The sequence below is a fragment of the Metschnikowia bicuspidata genome, assembly GCF_001664035.1.
Source record: "Metschnikowia bicuspidata var. bicuspidata NRRL YB-4993 chromosome Unknown METBIscaffold_3, whole genome shotgun sequence".
NCBI classification, from domain to species: domain Eukaryota; kingdom Fungi; phylum Ascomycota; class Pichiomycetes; order Serinales; family Metschnikowiaceae; genus Metschnikowia; species Metschnikowia bicuspidata.
The window spans coordinates 1,440,715-1,453,689 of record NW_017387733.1 but is presented as its reverse complement, the minus strand read 5'-3'; the positions used below and the strand labels follow the sequence as shown (position 1 = coordinate 1,453,689).

Below are 12,975 nucleotides of genomic sequence, written 5' to 3'. Positions count from 1 at the left end.
TGTCTGGGCGCCTGGAATGCGTGCCCACTGGCCAAACAAGAAATAAGCTTTGCATGGCGAACAACTCAATTCGTATCGCAAACCACGGTTCTGTATTCAGGCCCCGTGCCATGGTGCAGGACACTCCGGCCATAGTTCTGCGATATCATTCGAACGTAACCATGTTTACGCCCGTCACCAGTATCGAATGTCCAACATTCTGCGTAATTCCATGCCTTTTGACAAGTAGTGGTTGTGTTTCCAGTCGAGACTCGATTGATGGACCAGTCGATTTGTTTTCACGTAAGAATGCGAACAATAGACCTAAGCCTCGCTCCTTAGCATAAGGGGGCAGCGCGACAATGGAACAAACACCTTCCTGTTTTAGTATATTGTTTCGGGCAGTCATCTGATGATTTTCAAAACCCCAAGGAATTTGTGGCCTCAGCAGGCCTGAATTTGCACTGAAGAGAAGCAAACCCGCCTCAAAAAGGTATCTTTGGCTTTCTTGGGTCTTTTTTTTTTCTGATTAAAGGAACAAGAACAATAATTAATATGTACAAGCCATTGACCGGCTCAAATATACGTTTATATATTCACAAAAAGCGGGGGCGGCCAGTTCAACAAACGATTCGCTTTGGATCATTTTGGAGCAAAAAAGACTCCGATACGGGGAGTCGAACCCCGGTCTGGACGGTGAGAGCGTCCTGTGCTAGCCGTTACACCATATCGGACTTTGATGCTTCACTAATCGTTTGATTTAATATACCTATGACAATATATTTCAGTGTGATTTTCTAGCTCTTTTCACAAGCTTGCGCATCCCAATCCTGACTTTTCCCAGAGGATCAATATACTAAATAGATGTTTGCTTGTCATGGGAGGACTTTTTGCTCGAAAAGTCTAACATGTCCTACAAAAACTTACAATGGACGTTACCCCCAATGAATGTCACTATCTCGAAGCTTGGAAGATTGTTCCCAGAACTCCCGACTTTTAACGACCGGTGTTAAATAAAATGACGGAGCAACAACTCTCTGTGTACACTGACTAAACTGCGTCTGCTGGGCCGCATCCGGGCAGATTACATATAGAACCTCATGAGATTGAAGCAGTACAAGGTACGGCATTTCGTACATTGAGCCGGCACAAACATGAAGAGCATTCGCCACTTCGCCCGAGGCGTTTTCTTGTGGCCTTTCCCGAATTGAAGTCGATGAAGTGCCGGCAAAAAGCTGTTTAAAGGTTTTTTATATATATTCGTTATATAGTTTTGCCCCTTTAATCAGATGAATCTACCAAAAAAAAAAAAGGAAGAATTACACAATCAAGAATGATCGGTGCAAAGAGATCTCACCACCATTCATCTATCCAAGCACAGCTCTTATGTGTCCCCTTATGATAATGAAGTTGGGGCGTCAAGATTCGAATACAGGTGGTGTTTGAAAAGCTGCTCTAGCGATCATGAGTGTGAGTTTGTGCATTTTTGGTGGCAAACGGCTTTCAAGCTCCAATGCACTTAAGGGAGATGCTCGCTCCTTCAAATACTTTCTTTGACAATCTAAGAAACCTTAATTAGTCTGATAAAGTCGTTTGCAGGGATTTTCTTAGGGACCAGGAGGCAAAGACAAATATACGTCTTGCCACCTTGTCAAATGAACTATGGTCACGGAAAACACATCCTGTGGTACAATGACATTTAGTTCATTTTTTCAAGTTGTTGACATTGGTATGGGCAGAAGCCTTTTTCAGGAGGGTAAATCGTCCTTGGGAGACTTCTTGAATTGGTCTTCTCACCTGAGCCAATGTTGCATTCTTTTATAAAATTTTTCTTCAGATTTTTTCCGTCAGTGGTGGGGTTTTACATCCCTCCAGTGACACCCTGTAATATGATGTTTTTTTGAAGAAGAAAATACTCTAGTGATTCTTGATATACCAACTTGACTGCTTCCTAATTAGTTGGCGCTGGTATTTGTGGTACCATCCCAGCTGCTGATGTCGCTTTGTTGATATAAATAACACCGTTCTCGCTCCAATCAACAGAGTTTATTTTCACTTTCAAAGCACATCATCTTTTCACACGCTTGAGGCCTTGATCCTTTTTATGCATGGCATCAGCATTGTTTTAATCTGTTTAACTATGTATATGGCTAGGGAAAACACACAAATATTTCATCTGTCCGAAAAGAATAACCCCTGCATGATCCTACCACAAGAAATAGATTCAAATATCATCTTTGCACACACCAAATTCATAACAACAGAGACGCCACAGACGTTTTTCTTTATCATCTCTACAACAACTGTGAAACATTCAAATATTAGTGGTAACTGCTAAAATTTGCCAAGCCCATGAGTTTGAACGAGATGTTGGCCCCGGCCGACAATTTTTTGGAGAATTTAACAAAATCAAATTGTTTCGTCACCGCGATTTTCAAGATACTGAAAACCAGGCTAGTCGCAGGAAGTGAGCTCATAAGTCCTCTCCAACGATCTGTGTTGAAGCTACCACTACATTAGAATTATTTTCGGAATCGGTGACGTAATATTCAATATGGAAAATTATGCGTGCCAAAAGGACCGTTCAGGCCGAAATTGAAAAACGTTACATGCCAAATTTCAACACTGGGTACGTATCGAAGAGCCGCTTGGTAATTTTTTATAAATCATAGGCTTGTTTCTCTGATCAGATGAACCTAAAAAAACAAAAATGTTCAAGTGATGATTCAAGACAAGATCCGTGTGTATCGAGGGCTATTCGGATCTTGTCAAAGAGCGCTGATTTATTACACTCGAATGCTGGTTGGCGGTTTCAAATTATATACCCCCAAAGGAAATTTATGGATCAAGGCGAGCTCTTCAATACATAATGATTCTATATCCAATCATGGGTCATGGGTATACCAGACACAGATACTTGTAGTAAATCTAAATTATGAGCCGATTTAATGAGATAAAGTTCGACTGAAGGCCTCTGGACTTCGATGATGGAGGATGGATGTTCCGAATTTTTTAGATCTCAAACTTATCTGACTATGTTGCTCAAGTTATAGAGCCACTACAGGCTTGCTGAAGCTAAAATGAATATATCTTAAGTCAGTGATGGGGACTTTGGGGGACTTCGGTGTTATGTATTACTTTTTGTTCATTGGTTTCTTTAGAGCTCTACAGGAGATGTACTTCACATTTATATAGCTTATCCAGAGGTCGCGTGAACGGAACCCTTAGAGCTCGATTGAATATTCTATGAGTTATCCAAAAAAATCAAAAGGAGTTTTGAGAGTTTGAATACCTAAATCAAATGGTACATTAAGACCATTAGGTAAACCATCTATTTTAGATAGAGCCTTACAAATGTTATTAAAGTTAGTTATGGAATCATATATCTGATGTGTATATAGTCATATATGCGCTTACAGGGACCTTCGGTGTCAAGCAGTCAGGCTTAAATTTTGTTCTTCACGAAACAAGAAACCTAATATAACCAAGCCTCTCGTAAAATATGGAATATATGTAACAGTCAAGTGTTTTATTCCATATTGGGAATGTATGAAATGGAAAGTCTTTTCACCTAGAACAAGTTTGGAAGCTTTCAGGCATCTTTTCACCTAGATCAATTTGTTGAGACTTCTTTCGATGATTCTGCAGTTTCATTCCATTGCGTACCTGCTTCTCCAACAAATTATCTAGAGGTTCTCTGTTAAAGAAATTTTTTGATTAATGAAACAGACGTGATTTTTCTTGAGTGGGAAGAAAGCTGTGACGAAGAGTCAAAACTTCCATGACAAATAACTTAGGAGAGTGAAAAAAAATTGCGTGGATACTTTCGCACAATTATTTTTTTTTTTTTGTAAATTTTCAAAAATGTTCGTCTACATTAAAAATCGGAGATGAGGCTCCTACCATTAAAAAATGAGCCATTCATACTCATGTACCAAAGTTTTTTTGTAACACCATCGACATGTAGATAGCTGTACCCAACTCATTGCAAAACCGACATATATCTCAGATGATTTATAACGTGCGTGAGATTTTGTGATATCTCATTATATGCCTGTCTCACATAGCTGTGGTGCGCCAAATCTTATATACAAGAATCGAAATAGTTGAAATTGTTCTCTCTGGAAAGGGGCTTTTAACCACTTGAAACATCTTAGAATTAGCCGGAGAGCATGGGGGGAAGAAGATGCCTTTAAAATTTGAAGGAGTGGTGAAAGTTAGATTAGAAGAACAATATATATGATTGCGGAAGCTTCATTGGGCGATTTCCTTTTCTTGATATTTGATTGTTTTATGATTTGCTAGGAAAGAGTTTATATTCTATTGATCAAAATTTGATCGGAAGACCTTTTGAACCTTTGCAGGCTGAGATGACCAAAATGCTTGGTGAAATTTTTCAACGACATGTCCATATCTTTGGCATCTTAGACATTGCAAATTTGAAGGTCAAACATTCCAACCTTTTGGCAATCCCGCTCATCTAAATGCCACATTCAAAGCAACTTTCGTAACAAGTCCTTCAATAAATGAGCACCGTTAAATCTTTATGATTATTTAGGCCTACAGAGACTATGTCCACTACTATATCTAAAATCTTCAAGTAGTCGCAGAATGAAAAGTACATGTATGGAGAGCCCATATATCTATTTGGGAGTGCAAGCGAAAAAGAGTCCTAATTCTTAGTCCCACGGAGCGGGCTTGAGGCCAGAATGATGGGAGCTCTCCAAGTTCTTCAAGGCCACCTTATAAAACAGTTCGTGTAGCGCTTTCAGAAGCATCACATCATTACTATGCACAAACCGGTATCGAGTTTCAAACAGACATCCTGGATTTATAGCGTGTATTAGAGTACACGCCGACAGCATGGTAAACAAAGGTGTGTGAAACAAAGAGTCCAATAAGAGCCGCAGCTTACCGGTCAGTCCAAGAAGGTCGTAGTGCTATCAGTAGAATATCTCTTCACATGAGCAAGAATAGGCACACGGGTGGAAGGCACATTTGCTTGTTATTTGAGTCAAAAAACGTCTTTTTTCTTTTGTTTCAGCATGAAAAGAATGAAAAGCAAGCATTTGTGTATCACTGAGTTTCATTGCATATCCAATTAGGAAAGAACCGAACAGAGAACAAGCTTACCCGGAGGCACAAGGCCCCCAAAATCAATTCGAAAACCGGCGTCTTCAAATCTGCAGGAGCCTTGGTATAGACACGCAAACCAAGGCATTAGCAGGCTTAAGCAAAGCCCGGAGCTGAGTATAATCAGATATCTTTAATCCTTTTCTGTGGGACTACAGACTAGTAAGAAATAAACACATATCTCACCGCTACTATGGTGGTAAGTCAACTTTCCAGCACGAAATCGGAAAACCAAGCCAATGCTGTATGAAGAAATTCATACGTGGTGCATATGCCAGGATGCCAGAATTGGCTTTTCATCCCCTATCTTTTCACGGGGATTTCCGGTCTTCATCTCAAGACCTTTTCTTCCGACCACCCAACCTCGGTGATGAATGTCCATGTTCCAATTCTAAAAGTTTAAACGCCTGGGTAGCCACAATAGAACTGAGCGAGGCAAAATACTGTCGAGGCCTCAAACGGAATGTGAGACCGCACAGGTTTTGAATCCATTCACATTGAGCTCCCTGTTCGGGCCTCATTCCTGTACGGGGCCAGACCCTCGGGCCCAGCGCGCGAAATCTTATCTTGCCCCCCATATACTCTATCTGCATACCGTGCGAAAAAACTGGGACGTATGCCGTCTTGCTATATTAGAGGTGAGGCACTTTTCGAGGCTGCATGAAGTGCGTGGCGCATGCAAGTTATATATACCCGTGGCTTCTAGCCACCCCCATGGACATTTCGTAACTATTCATTTGGAGAAAAAAGGAAACACTCGATCTCAACTGAACCCATTTGCAGTAGCTGGTCTGTGTGTTTTGTGCCAAAGAATAGCCCTCCAAAAAAGGCCTCCCAAGAACACTACCGTTCGCACATAGCAGGCTGCGGGATACTGGCCTCTTGGAGTATATAGCTTTTCTGGTCCGCTACCCATCAGCCACTTGCTTTCCAATGATGACATTCACTTTAGAAAACGACTTGGATGAGTTCAGTACTCGGTATTGGGAATGTTGTCAGGAAGTGATCACAAAACAAACGCGTGTTGGGATGCTCGTGTCGCGTCTTTCGTCTCCGCTACCCGTGACTGAGAGTGGAGATTCAGCGTCAAAATCCACAAGCTCGGCCTCCGACTCCAAAAACGAAGCCCATGACACAGGCTTGAAACACCTTCTTACAAGCGTCCAGTCTTCGCCCAAAAGATTGCGCGTGGAAACTCATGGGCTGAAAGGAGAAACCCCATCCAAATCCGGCGAGAGTGTATCGGCTCTGAACCCACTGGCGGGAGATACGTCATGGAGGCCCTCACCAGCAGGTAAGCTATTACCCGCAAATCCCCGGCCAAGACCCTGTAAAATGCTGACTTCCCGGCTCAAGAGTATCGGAAATCCGTTTTATAAGCAACGCAACAAGGACACGTCTCTGAGCTCGACGCTGCGATAGCACATCCGTTGATTTTCTTCTCTTGAGGAAAAAGGCTGCTTGGAACATGTGTACCAACCCTGTGCTAGATTTTCCCCGCTCACGCCCCGGAGTCTGTTGCTGTTGTTCTCGAGGGGCCACATCTTTGTATCAATTGTTCTCAACAGTAGACTCGCTTCTCCATGCGGCCTAAGAAATAAACACCTTCCACAGTACCTTGGTGACACGCCTTGTCTCAACACGTCCGATCTTTCAGTGAGTATTCACACCAGCTTTTGAGGCAAGTTGAATCAAGCCTCCACACGGCTACTCATTTAGACACGCTAAAGCACGCGGCAACCATTCCGCTGCATCGCCTTCAAAGCCCCATGTGCGGGCCACATTGCCTTTCAAAACCTCGGGCTCAATGTCCGTGTTGAATACTGCCACAGCCCCACCACGTGACCGTACCAAATCCACGTATCCATTGGCTGGGTACACTGTGCCCGACGTGCCAATGACCAAGATCAAGTCCACAGGCCCGGTTTCCAAAAAGTCGTCAATTGCGCCTAGCACTCGTAGTGGAAGCAGCTCGCCAAACCAGACGACCCCAGGCCTCATAAGAGATTTGCACGCAGGGCACAATGGAAGCTCACTCACTGCCAATTCCTTTGTGGGCGTGAACTGAGGTGATTTCCCGGGAACGTTTGCTTGCGCCATCTCCTGGTTATATAGCGGTATCTTTTCAGCATTGCTGTTCCCACTGATACGGGTGCCTGGACTCAGGTCCTTACTTGGTCCGCCAACTTGGTCGCTTTTCCGCGCTGGCGGACTCTCGTATTCATCAAAAGTATCAAGCGCAGGCGTAAGGGGGTCTTCCTCGTTTCCTCGTTCAACATATGTGCATGTGAAACTAGTGCATCGGAGGTCAAATAGCGAGCCGTGTATTTCGAAGAGATTCTCCCGTTCGTGGCCTGCACGACCCGACAATCCGTCAACATTTTGTGTGATGGTCACAAATTCTTTGCTGGGGTCTTTAGAGAGATTTGCTAGTGCCAAATGCCCCGCATTAGGCTGTGCTTGGAGTGCTTGGTGCCTTCTCCACAGATAAAACTGCCATACGAGACCAGGGTCAATATAGAACGCATCAGGAGTGGCCAAATCAATCAGATTAAAATTCTTCCAGAGCCCCTGGCTGCCTCGAAATGTCGGAAGACCACTGGATGCCAGAAGACCAGCGCCCACGAGAGCAATGATGCGCCTGGAAGATTTCAAACACTCCTGGAACTCAGCCAAATGTGCCGGGTTCGCCATTTTCGTGGGTCGTCAAGATCGAAAGCGTATATGCAGAGAGACCAGTGGCTAAATTGCGTCAATTCTGGGTCGTTTGGTTGTGGTTAAGGGTGATTTCCCGAGGCTATTTCAAATTTGGCACTGATGGGAATGCTCGCAAGAAAGATATCCGTGAGAAAGAGCGTACTGGCTTTTTGGATAGCGTTTTCTTTAGATAATATACAACGGACAATTTGATGAAAACGTATGGTTCTTCCACAGATCAGCGCAGTGTTTCCCGACGAGAGATCGACTAGATGCGGGCGTAAGTTACGCTGGTAACTTTCTGTTCATGCTCACTAGAGACCTGGATCTATGTGCAGGTCGATAGAAGCACGCAAACTTAAATTGATCGGCTTGATTTCAGCAACAGACGGTACTTTCCAGTTCATAGCTCCTCCCATCAAGCCCTTTGTTCCTTCCTGATTTTCCAGGCCAAGTATTTGGCCGAGTGGCTGATTGGTGTGATCACTCTTTCGGTGATCACTGCTGGCGGCGCACGAAACCACACGGCGTTTCCTGCCGACTTTATAAGCAGCTCGCTCACCGTATGGAGGTTTTCATTAGCATCTGACACTGCGATCTTCTCCTCATATGACACAACACCTCCAGGCAAAACAGAGGAGTAAACCGAGGTGGTGGTCTGGTAGTTTGTAGCATTGTGTGTGATTACCGACGGCGTCGAGTCACGGTTATTGCCAAGCAAAGAATCTGTCTTAGCATAGGACTTGTTGAGGGAGATGGTGCCCAACCCACCTGGCGTGGGCGTGGAGAACGATGTGTGGTCTTTGAAAGCCGGACTGTCATATGGCGCAGGCGAGTCCTCTAGTTGCCCCGGACTGTAGTTGGCACCAACCTGTCGCGTGCCGGAAGAGACGAAGGCACCGCCACTGTTGTGCTGCTTCAGCTGCGAGACAGGCAAAAACACATAGGCCTTCCTGCCGGACTCCAAATCATCGAATTCAGGGATCGGGGACACGTTTGGCGAGGTGGAACATTGGCCCAATTCATCGTTGTAGTAGGGTGGCTTCTGGAACACAGCCCCGATAATAGGGGGTCCATTGGCGTTGGGCCCATCCACTGGCTTCACCAAGGCTGCATCGTCGGGCAGGTTTGGCGTCAAAAGATGCTTGATGGGAGAGTCGTACTTGATGAGCTTTCTTGGCTCGTTGATCGGCACGATCGGCTGGTCGATCTGTCTGATTTCATCGGGTAAGCACGCTTTCCACGTGCGGATACGGTTGAACGCGTAGGTGTTCGCGTTGTAGCGGAATTCACAGATGAACCACTCGGCGCCGTCGGGGAGCAAGTTTGGCGGGATGTCGCCCTTCTGGTAGTGAGTCAAGAATATGACATAGCAAGGCGCCACAATGTCTTCCGCCTTGTGGTCGGAGTACTCGCCGGTCTTGCACACCTCGTTGATGTAGAAGATCCTGTCGGCACGGTGACAGGTCTGTTCTGGACGGATATACCAGCACACGTTCGTGTACTGCACGCCGTCGGTAGACCACAAGCGGAAGATTTGGCCGCAGATGGGCTTGTGGGCGTCGTTGGGGTTACGGATAAGCACCCAGTCCCCCACCTTGTAGCTGTGCCCGTTGACGGCAATCAGGTCGAGCGGGATCTTGAACTTGTCGGCGCCTGCGTTTGGCCCCAAGGTGAAGTCGGAGTCCGGGCGCTGCATCTCCCTCTCGACGGCAGCCTCGGCCTCCTTCTCGTACACATACAAGTCGTTGAGCACGGCCTGGTCCTGGCCAAAGTAGGTCTTGGCGTTGCCGATCATCAAGGCCAAGTCGTCCAAGAACTGCTGCACCGTGGAGTACTTGCGCGAGCGCACCCTGGTGCGGATCTCGTGCAAGCTGATGGGGTGCGCAATCAACTCGTAGTAGTCCAACTGGGACTTGTCGGGCAAGCGCTCGAAGTGCACCGCGGCGAAGTTCTCGTCCTCGTCCAGAGGCCGGGCCTTCTTCAACAGCTTCAAGATGGCCTTGATACGGGCCTCGTAGGGCTTGTCGATGATGGGCGGGCGGCCTCGCTTCACCGCACCGTCGTGCAGCTTGTAGGCGGTGTGCAGCTTGGAGGAGGAGCCGGTGTAGCGCGTGGTGGTGACGTTCTCGTCGTCGTCATAGTCGTCCTTGACGCCGTAGGGGCTGCCCAGAGCCGCGTCGTCGTCGCCAAAGGCCGCGGCGCCGTAGTCGCCCAAGGGGCCCAAGTCGGGGTAGTGCAAGTGCGCGCCGTTGGCGATCTTCGGGTCGCCCGCGAGCTTGGGGATGGCGGTGTCGCGGATGAACTTGTCCAAGACTATGGCGTTCTCGTAGATCTCGGAGCCGGGCTCGTTGTAGTGGCGGGCGTTCCACGAGATCTGCGCCAAGTCGTCGATGAAGCCCTGCGCGTCTTTGTACTGGAAGCGCTTGATGGTGCGGCCGATGGTGTGGAGCGAGATGGGCCGGGTGATGAACTTGTAGTAGTCCGTGCCTGTGCGCGGGGGGAGCTTCTGGAAGTCCACGTGGATCGGGTTTCCGGCGCGGTTGGTGAGCGAGTAGACGGCGTCAAAGAGGTTGTTGAGCCGGGTGACCAATTTCTTCATCTCGCGGTCGGACATGCTGGATTTCGGTGCGGTGCTTGGATTTCGGTGCGGTGCGTTGAATTTGGTGCGGTGCGTTGAATTTCGCGGTGCTTGTATTTTGGTGCGGTGCGTAGATTTGGGCAGTGCTTAGATTTTGGCGGTGCTCAGATTTTGGTGCAGTGCTAGGCTTTAGTGCGGTGCTTGAGTTTTGGCGGTGCTCAGATTTTGGCTGGGGCCTGGTGCTTGGGTGTTTTGCAGGGGTCTGGTGTTTGGGTGTTTCGGGGTCTGACGCCGGAAACGGGCCGCCTTGGAATGGCAGTTTTCGGGCGTTTTCGGGCGCGTTTTCAAGGACGCGTTCAGTGGCAGCGGCAGGCGGGCGGCAGCGGCGGTCTTGCGGCTTTTGGCGCGTGTTTCGAAGATGGCCAAGAGGAGTGCTAAGTGAGTAGGGCGCCGGGGCAGCTGTTGTTTATGGACCATGTCGCGCCCGGGCCGCGCACGACCGCTGGGTGCGGCGCGCGCCTTGGGTGCAAAAAAGTCGGCCCTGGATCCAGGTGACGCAGCTTGTTCTTATAGTTGGCCGATCTGTGAACAGGGCAATGTTTTTGAAACGCGTGTTGAGACGCCGGGCGACCGGAAGCACGCCCGGCACAATGGGCCCAATGGGCGTTTTGCGGCTGCCGGCCCCGGGGGAACCCGGTTCGGAGGCCCAGTGGGAGGGCCTGCCAGAGAGCGATATCCAGGCGCTCGAGGATTCCGAGGCAAGGCCCCAAAACGCCGCTGATGGCCGGGAAAACAAAACGGCTGTTGGCCGGGAAAACGAAAAGGCTGATGGCCTGGAAAAAAATGCCCGCCGGTCTGGGCTCCGGCTGTTGGCCCGCCGCTCGTACGTGAAAACAGCGGCCCATCCAATGGACCGGGCCACGCAGAAATTACTTGACGATGCCGTGGGCAAAACCGTGGGCAGGCGCATGGGCCACTCCTTGGAGGACACCGTCAAGGCGCTTCTTGAAAACCTCTCGGAGCACGTGTTGGGCCGCATCTTGGCCCAGCATTTGGAGGGGGTCGTGCAGGGCGTCGTGGAGCAGGCGTTTGAAAGGGTGTTGACGTCGGCGTTGGACAGGTCGTTGGAAAACTCGCTCAGGGTGCTTTTGCTAGACTCGCAGCGGGCCGTGCCGGCGCCCAGTGTGCGGGCACATGTCAAGAAAGTTGTTTTTTTGGTGGGGAGGTGGAAAAAAGGGGTCTTGTCACGACTCGCGCCACGGCGCAGGGCCTGGGCACAGGGTGTCTCAGCGTAACGGCAGTGAGTGTTTTGCGTGTGTGCTAGTATATGTAGCAAGCCTCAAGGCGATTTCTCTGGGTGCTTTGCGTATGGCCAAGGCTGGCTCGGCGTGCTTTTGGGTGCTCTGGTTTTGCTGGAATATCGGGATCACCGCATTTTGCACGTGGAGACCATTTGGAAACGCGAGCTCAGATATGGCCTGGCCGGTCGGACATGGCGCTGGGCTCAATGCTTTGTTGAATTCCCCCGTCATTAGGGCCATTGAAAGGACCTCAAACTGGCCATGCTTGGGCGTTTGCGATACATGCCCCCGCGAGCACGGAACACGTAGAATTATCAGCAATACCATGACGGAGCTGAAGGGAGCTTCCAATTCAGACCTCGGGCCTGACTAGAATTTGGGGGAGTCTCGCTCATGGTATGTTCGATCTAGTGTTTCCACACTACTTCGATGAGTGTGACCAAGCCAAGTTCGAAAAAGGCTTGCAAGCGAGAAACGACGAGTTGCAAGACCAAAACAAGAGATTCCAACAGCGCAATTTTCTGCTGGGCCTGAAATCTAAAAAGTCACAGACATGTGGTGCGCCATCATATCGGTGGGTTGGCCGCTCTAGACCGATTTCCTAGAAAGTAGTGTCACGCAAGCGTATGTACTGGTTGCGTAGGAGAACAAAGAAAACAACTTTTCGAGGTGCGCAGTCTAGGCTAATTCCCATCGGTGGCTATATAAGTCTTGTTTGCATATTTCAGTCATCCAGAATAGACTGGCTTGGGCCTCTTTGAATGAACTTCAATCGCCAATGGTAGGAGAGGGTTGTATTCATAAACTTTGCATATTGATAGTCAGTCTCTTCGCTGTAGAAGTATTTCCATCGAGACTTTCTGATCTTTCGTTGCACACAAACTTCTACTCACCCCATCATAGTACTCTTGGAATGCTTTCGACCAATATGTTATTCTTTTCTCTCCAAACTCAAATTCATACTAAGCTTTGGAGATTACACACCCTGCTCCCACTCCCTCTAGAATGTTACACTTGCAAATGATTTAGGATGAAAAGAATGTGTGTTCCTGGGGTTGATAAATCAGAAACTACAATACTACTTGCAATCAAGGCCCAGTTTCAAACAATGTTGAAAAGAAATTTTGGAAAATTCTTTTAAAGTGGTGAGTATTTGTCAGATATCCCGAACCGGTAGTCAAAAATATTAAATTGCAAAAGGATTGCAGCACCACAATTTCGCATATGGTCTCCCACTACACTACTCAGTGTGGCCCTATGCAGCTTAACTAACGTTGATCGGAC

At 47.8% G+C, this 12,975-nt stretch overlaps 3 protein-coding genes and 1 non-coding gene across 4 annotated transcripts; 1 reads left to right on the top strand and 3 right to left on the bottom strand.

Moving 5' to 3' along the window:
- Window positions 1-641: 641 nt before the first annotated feature.
- METBIDRAFT_t129 lies at window positions 642-713 on the bottom strand. Its single transcript has one exon. It is a non-coding gene; the product is annotated as a tRNA-Glu (tRNA).
- A 5,162-nt stretch (window positions 714-5,875) lies between these two features.
- On the top strand, window positions 5,876-6,676 carry METBIDRAFT_180921 (uncharacterized protein). The gene has a single exon (XM_018854769.1). The coding sequence runs from the start codon at window positions 6,046-6,048 to the stop codon at window positions 6,532-6,534; it is 489 nt and encodes a 162-aa protein (XP_018711854.1). The 5' UTR covers window positions 5,876-6,045; the 3' UTR covers window positions 6,535-6,676.
- A 143-nt stretch (window positions 6,677-6,819) lies between these two features.
- Window positions 6,820-7,806, bottom strand: METBIDRAFT_42409 (uncharacterized protein; the record flags this gene model as incomplete). Its single annotated transcript, XM_018857540.1, has 2 exons — window positions 6,820-7,202; window positions 7,275-7,806. The coding sequence occupies 2 exons, from the start codon at window positions 7,804-7,806 to the stop codon at window positions 6,820-6,822; spliced, it is 915 nt and encodes a 304-aa protein (XP_018711853.1).
- A 421-nt stretch (window positions 7,807-8,227) lies between these two features.
- Window positions 8,228-10,426, bottom strand: METBIDRAFT_78333 (uncharacterized protein; the record flags this gene model as incomplete). Its single annotated transcript, XM_018858866.1, has 1 exon — window positions 8,228-10,426. The coding sequence occupies one exon, from the start codon at window positions 10,424-10,426 to the stop codon at window positions 8,228-8,230; it is 2,199 nt and encodes a 732-aa protein (XP_018711852.1).
- Window positions 10,427-12,975: the final 2,549 nt, after the last annotated feature.